Source organism: Chenopodium quinoa, unplaced genomic scaffold, assembly GCF_001683475.1.
Source record: "Chenopodium quinoa cultivar QQ74 unplaced genomic scaffold, ASM168347v1, whole genome shotgun sequence".
Taxonomy (NCBI): domain Eukaryota; kingdom Viridiplantae; phylum Streptophyta; class Magnoliopsida; order Caryophyllales; family Amaranthaceae; genus Chenopodium; species Chenopodium quinoa.
This window is the reverse complement of record NW_018744835.1, coordinates 2068043-2075553: the sequence shown is the minus strand read 5'-3', so window position 1 is coordinate 2075553 and position 7511 is coordinate 2068043. Positions and strand designations below refer to the sequence as shown.

Here is a 7511-nt window from a genome sequence, read left to right as displayed (position 1 = left end):
GTAACACTGAAAAGAGATCATTTGAAAAAAATACAAGTAATTGCCTTAAACAGTTAAACCACAGCTATAAACACATTCAGAAAGCCATATGCAGCATATCATGCCAAAGCTAGGCAGCAAGAAGTCTTGAAAAAAGAGAATTCACAACTACATTGCAGCTGAACTGGAAAGAGCATTACAGCAAGCTAATCTTAAGCTAAACCTCAAGTAAAAATAACCATCAAATTCGATCAGGAGTCCTTCTGTCCTTGTGTATATGGGAAGTGATTTTGACAGGGCATACTTTTATCTAAGTAAAGGTCAATGACAAATAAAACAGAGAAGGCGGTGAAGAAAAGGTTTATCTTCCATCATATTAATCAAAGTGCAACACTACTTCAGCACATTGTGCAAAAGTGAGGACAAGATGCACAGACAATCAATTGGAGTATGGACAAACTTGAACAAAATAAAATGTACTTAACAAAAAATTATTAATGCTGGAAGTGAAAAATCAGCATCACCAACACCCATATCAAGCATTTACATTCATGTAAAGGACGAAAGCTGCATATGGATACTAGAAAAAGAGGGTTTGGATTGGAATAAAGGATAAATCCACAAATGTTCAGAGCGTGCAGTCATTAATAAAAAATCATTTATAGCATCTGAACTTTTTAGTATACCTCCAGCATCTAGAAATAAATCAAAGACGCATAGACCATATTATACGTATCAATATTACTGCCAAATGTCAAGATAAATAAAGCTTTTAGGAGCATATCCATTCTATAAGCTGCCAGAAAAAAGAATATATACCTAAATTGGTGGCAAAATTCAAAAGATTAGATAGTTGGATCAACAAATGCACAATAATTAAAGATTGCGAGATACAATTCAAGAGCACCCAATTAGAAACATCACAAAATCCTAGAAATCAGAGCAGAGCAAACCCTAGAAAACCCAGAAACTTCGAACAAAGAAAAACCCAGAAATTTCGAACCTAGAAAACCCTAGAAGTTTGAAACAAAGCTCATTCCTTAGAATCTAAGATTTCAAATTGAGGAGTATACTGATTAATGGCTTCAAAAAATCAAAACACTCAAAGGGGAAACTAGATACTGCCAGAAAATAAGAAACAAAAAAATAAGCACGAAATTCAGAAAATAGGCAATAAAAATTAACACAAATTGATAGAAAAAATCAGATAAAAAACCGAAATTCCCAAAAAAAAACCGAGAAACCCTGAAACCCGCAATTTCGAACATATTACATCAATTAAACCCAAAAAAATCAAGGAAATTTACCACTTGGTTCTAATGACGGTGGCGGCGATGATTGTTGTGCTTAGTCTTCGACTAAGGCCGGTGGTTGAGGAAGAAGAATGAGAGATGAGAGAAGAAAAAGATGAGAGAACAACGAGAGATGAGGAAGAAGAAGATGAGAGAAGAACGAGAGATGAGAATAGATGGTGGGTTTTTGAGGGGAGAGAGAGGTAGATGAGGAAATGAAAGAGACAGAAAGAGACCGGGTTTTTGTATTTATATTTAGCAAGGGTTTTTCGCACCGGTTCGGTTTGAACCGGTGGGGATAATAAACTTTTCGCACCGGTTTGGTTGGAACCGGTGGGAAAAGTCTTTTTCCCAATGCCGTGCAATTCTTTTCCCACCGGTTTTTCAGGAACCGGTGGCAAAAGTGATTATCCAAAATCAAGCCCACTATTTTTCCCACCGGTTTTTAAGAACCGGTGGCAAAAGGGGGGTGGCTTTTTCGATTTTTCTACTAGTGTTAGGTCAATTCAATCATTGCAATATCAGTCTTTTCCTAGCAACCTAGATGAGTTAGTTACAAAAGTGCAAGAATCTTATGAGGCATTCAATCCTCAAGTCAACAAGTACATTTGGCTGTCTTTAAAAAAGTGCATGATTGAGATCCTTAAGGTACAAGGTGGGAATAAGTACAAATTACCCCACATGAACAAGAAAAAACTCGAAAACCTTGGAGAGTTGCCAAATAATGTACCAGTGCAGAAGGAACTGGTTTTGGAGGTAGTGGAGTACCTAGACTCTATGTTTAGGCCAGTAAATGAGGGGACTGAATAAGGAACAGAAGAATTTGAGGTAGATGCAGACTGAGGGACTCATCACATCAAAGTAGAGACACATGGACTGCCACACATAACCACTTACAGTTGGTATGGTAATTTTGTTTTATGTTCTGTTTTTTATTCTGGTATTAGGTGGTTAGGTGTATTTTGTTGATTACAGTGATGAATCATGTTAGGCAGTCTAATGTCAAGTACTTTTGTAACCACATGTTCAATGGAATAGAAATGGTTAAGAGTCTGATGTTAAGTGGGCACTCAATCCATCAGAAGTTTTTTTTTCCATGTTTCAATAAACCACCAACCACAAGGTTACCTCAACAATAACAACATAAAGCACATCATTGGAGCAAAACACTTGTGGGTTGGGAAGGTCAATAGAGTCCCTTCCTCATTTGGATTTGGACAGAGTACACAACATAGACACTTAGGGGACTGAATACAAGTCATGCTACCACATAAGGGACTGTCATGTGTTCTCTACTTAATTGATCATTGAGAACACTTCAAGGTATGACCAAGGCACCTTTAAAAAATGTACAGACACATTAGCCTCATCATTCATCAATCAAACACCCATATACCATTTTCCAACAATCCAACAGCTGCTAAAATATACTCCAACACATGCATACATGCAACATAGTCCAGAACAGCAGACATAGCCAAGCATCCAACTGACCAGCCAATAACAAACAGGCTATCTAGCCAACAAATTCCGGAACAACAAACATGACAAAAGAGCAGGAAATCAAAAACAGGCAACCATCCATGCTTAAATATACTCCAACACATGCATACATGCAACATAGTCCAGAACAGCAGACATAGCCAAGCATCCAACTGACCAGCCAATAACAAACAGGCTAACTAGCCAACAAATTCCGGAACAGCAAACATGACAAAAGAGCAGGCAATCAAAAACAGGCAACCATCCAACATCAATCCAGATCTACACATACAAAACCAACAAAGCCAACATGCATCCAGATCTAGTCACAAAATCCTACAACACCAACCAATTAACAAAGCTAATCAATAGTATATCGAAAAAATAAAAAAATAGGGACTCTTTTTTTTAAAAAATTAACACAGGAAGGGTTAGAAAGCGTTACGTAAGGGTCACTTGGAGGGTTGAACCCTAAGGTTCATCCGCCTCGCAGAGTGCTTCTTCAGAAGAGGGCCAACCACTTCACCGTCGTCACCTTGGTCAGCCTCGTCATCAGAAGTCAGGATAATGACCTCCTTGTCAGGCAACCCCCGAATATGACTCAAAGCCACCAGAGCTGCCTTCCTTTTAGGCCGAATCTTGCGTGGTGGCCTTGGATTGTTAGATCTGGGCTTAGTTTTGGGCATAACACTCCCCTCAGCACTGTCGCACACTGGATCTACAGAAACACCAGTGTAGTCTAGTGCTTGTTTCCCCCGTGAATCTCCTTGACCCTCACCGGTCTTGCGACGCTCATCCTCGTCTACGCTTTCAAGAACTTGGCCCAAGGCCTTGTATGTGGTCGGAGAACAGTAATTCAGGGCCTCCTCAAACGCGTATAACTCACGAGGAAAAGGAGATCCTTCGGCGAAACCTGTCATCAGGGTTTTTATCAAGTTTGCCTCGCCCTCGTCATCGGTGGCAATATAAGCGTCGCGAAGTGGAGATAGGTTAACCATGGTGGTGGGGGACTCTTTTTTTTGGAAGTTGAGAGGACGAAAACTCAGATTTAGGAGGAACAATGGAGAAAATTACAGAGGCGAAGGAGAGTGAAAGTCGAAGAACCAGATCTAGGGTTCTTAAGAAGACTCGAGAAGCCAGAAATAATCCCAATGTTGGTGGTTGGGAATGTGGCTGTTGGGATTGGATTGGGGGAAATAAATGGAGGGAGTAATTAGATTAGGTTAATTTAGATGTTTTGTATGTAATGTGGGATTAGGGTTAATAAGGGGTAGAATTAAAAAAATCATAAAAATTTAAGTAAGGGTAAAATAGTAATTTTTAGGGTTTTTGTTTACCAAAAATGGAAATAAATTAGAAAGTTGCAAATAATTTTTAGCGGATTAAAATGACAAAAGTTGCAAATAAAAATTAAAGAGGGAGTAATAAATATTCATTTTAACAGCGACCTCAGCGATTAACAAGTGCTCAATTGTCCTGCTTAAACAAGTGGGCTGGACCAAAACTAGTTCATGTGATGATCACATCCAGCAAAGCCCGCATGTTATTATTCTGGAGAATTCTAGAACCAAAAACCAACCTCCAAATTCCTCAAACAAAACTCACGTATTATACACACGTGTCACACCGATTCAAAAAAAAGAAAAAAAAAACAGAAAAAAGAAAGATCTAAACGGAACAAAATTCCCCTAAATCCAACGGTGGAGAATCTCGCGTTGGGCAAACGCCACCCCCTTCTTTTCCTCTTCAAAAATTCAAATTCTATTTTTACAATTTCCATAAACCCTTCATATATAACCCCCCTTCTCTAACCCTAGTCTTCCATCCCCCTAATTTCTCCTTCCTCTCTCTGTCTCTCTCTCTACTTTCTCTCTCTAATTTTCCAGCTCAATTCGTAAAAATGGTCAGTTTTTTTTTTTTATTCCATTTTATGATTTTTGTTTGAATTTATTTTAATTTTTTGATTTGATGTTAATGTAAATTAATTATAATCGTACCAGTTTTATTTATGATTTTGGTTTTGATTTTTGATTTTCTGGGTTTAGGCTTTGCCGAATCAGCAAACTGTTGATTACCCAAGCTTCAAGCTTGTTCTTGTTGGTGACGGTGGTACAGGTAATTTTTCTATCTCTCTAACGAAATATCTAAATTTCTGGAAAATTAGGATTTGTTTATACAGAAATTGATGATTTTGTAATTTTGTTTTTTGAATTTTTTGGGTGTGATTTGGGTTAGATCTATGTGGGTAATTTATCCAGGTTAAATTTTCGAATTGGGTTTTTTTGGACTGATTTTTGTTACAGTAATTGTTTGTGATTATGAAAACGAAACTTGGAAAAAGTGTTGATTTGGGATGTGATTGGATGTGCAGGAAAGACTACATTTGTTAAAAGGCATCTTTCTGGTGAATTTGAGAAGAAATATGAACGTAAGTTATGTTAATTATTGATTATTATTATTGCTATTTATTTGATTAGAGGTGAATAATTTGATGATTGAGGGTATATTGATTGTACAGCTACTATTGGTGTCGAAGTTCATCCATTGGATTTCCACACTAACTGTGGGCAAATCAGATTTTACTGCTGGGATACCGCTGGCCAAGAGAAGTTTGGTGGTCTTAGAGATGGATACTAGTGAGTGATCTTTATGATTACCATTGAATTGTTCAATTACCTGTGTTTTAATTTGTATGGTATCTCGTGATTTCGATGATACTTATTCGAATTGTGATGGATAGTTGGATACTAATGACCATTATAATTGCCATTGAAATGTTTAATTACTTGTGTTTCAATTCCTATGTCTATCTCATGTTTTCGATGCAATGTATTCAAATGGTGATGAATTTGATTGACAAGGTAGTTTGAAGATTGTGAGTTTGATGTGAACTATAGAAATAGTATAAAGGAAGTGTAATTGTATTTCGAATTCTCCTCCTATATTAGTGTTCTCTTTTTGCTTCATGTTCGAGTAATATTTGTTAATACTGACCGTGTGTTTGATAACCATTAGCATTAATGTTGTTTACTTGTGTGGTAACGATAAGCTCGATTGAATGCTAAGTCATTTGCTAGGTTTATGATCTATAAATAATGCATAAATGTTTATGATTTCTTTGTGCTATTGAGTTTGATAATTAGTTGCAATATTATTGAATTGGACATTAGGAACATTGCAATGCTGTCTGCTTCTCTTTTTTTGTAGAATATTACAATGCTTCAATTTTTGGTGCGACTATTTTCCACTTGGATTTGTGAAAAAGACCATTGCATTTGGTATCATTTGAATATATGTTCAAAAGGTTTGTAATAATCATTGTTGTTTTACAGCATTCATGGTCAATGTGCCATTATCATGTTTGATGTGACTGCTCGATTGACTTACAAGAATGTTCCAACCTGGCATCGGGACCTTTGCAGGTGATTTAATCTCTGTTAATTTGGTTTTTTGTTTCGAGTATCTAATGTGATCATGTATCTAATTTTGAATTGTTTGCTTCTCATCAGGGTGTGTGAGAACATACCAATTGTGCTATGTGGAAACAAGGTTGATGTCAAGAACAGGCAAGTGAAGGCTAAGCAGGTTACCTTCCACAGGAAGAAGAACTTGCAGTACTACGAAATTTCAGCCAAGAGCAATTACAACTTTGAGAAGCCCTTCCTCTACCTTGCCAGGAAGCTTGCAGGGTAACGTTTACGATTTCGAATTTAGGTGAACAAAAGTCATGTACTATAAACTATTATAGATTGTTATTGATAATGTTTTTGATGCAGGGATGCCAACTTGCATTTCGTCGAGTCTCCAGCTTTGGCTCCTCCTGAGGTGCAGATTGACTTGGCCGAACAGCAGAGGTAATAATCAGTTGTATTTGTTGGGCTTGGTTGCGAATTTGCGCATGATATCCTCCAATTAATGAATGTCAAGATATTGTTATGGATGTAAGATTAGCTTTTATTGAAACTATTAACAATAGTCACGTGTTTCTAATAGGCATGAACAAGAGCTCGCTGTTGCAGCTGCTCAGCCCCTCCCAGATGATGATGATGACGCATTCGAGTAAATTGGAAGATCATCTTTTATTCGGTCTCCTTGTGTGTTAAATTTTCTGCCGTCCCTAAACTGTATCACTAAAGATGAATTTTCTTCTTTAAGGATTTTGGATAGGTAGTAGTAGAGAGTTTGGGACAGTTGATAATGGTTTGTTACCTTTATATTGGCTGGCGAGATCTTCATTGTATTAGAAAGGTCAGATGCTCGATGTAGAGCATGACTTTGATGAGACTTGCTTTGTATGAATGTGGGAAGTATTGGATCCCAATTTTATCATTTGCATTTTGATTCTCGCTAGTTTCTGCACCATGTTAAGTTGAGCTTGATTTAAAATTTCATGCTGATCTTGCGAATGCTTATTGTTCAAATGTGCATGCAGAATTGATCGTTTGAGTAGGTTATTGTTAAATTGATCGTTTTAATAGGTTATTGTTGTGCTTTACTTACTACTTATATGACAGTTAATATTTGAACTTCTCCGTCTTTACCCTGAGGACTCGTGGCATTACAGTTTCTACTAAGTACATAAATTTGCATCATACTCCGTATTTAATACGTTCGTACTGGATTTTGTAGTTGACATCAGCTAAACACTAGAAATTTGAATGGTTTTTGATACGATCTGTGCATTTAACAGGTTTTTTTTTTGTGAAGTTGTACACCAATAAACAAAAGTGATGCGTCTACTGGATTACTTGCACGCCA

General features: G+C 37.1%; 1 protein-coding gene across 1 annotated transcript; it reads left to right on the top strand.

Moving 5' to 3' along the window:
- The first annotated feature begins 4497 nt into the window (after positions 1-4497).
- Positions 4498-7106, top strand: LOC110704517 (GTP-binding nuclear protein Ran-3). Its single transcript, XM_021882313.1, has 8 exons — positions 4498-4656; positions 4799-4868; positions 5125-5181; positions 5272-5389; positions 6086-6175; positions 6263-6442; positions 6530-6607; positions 6747-7106. The coding sequence occupies exons 1-8, from the start codon at positions 4654-4656 to the stop codon at positions 6814-6816; spliced, it is 666 nt and encodes a 221-aa protein (XP_021738005.1). The 5' UTR covers positions 4498-4653; the 3' UTR covers positions 6817-7106.
- Positions 7107-7511: the final 405 nt, after the last annotated feature.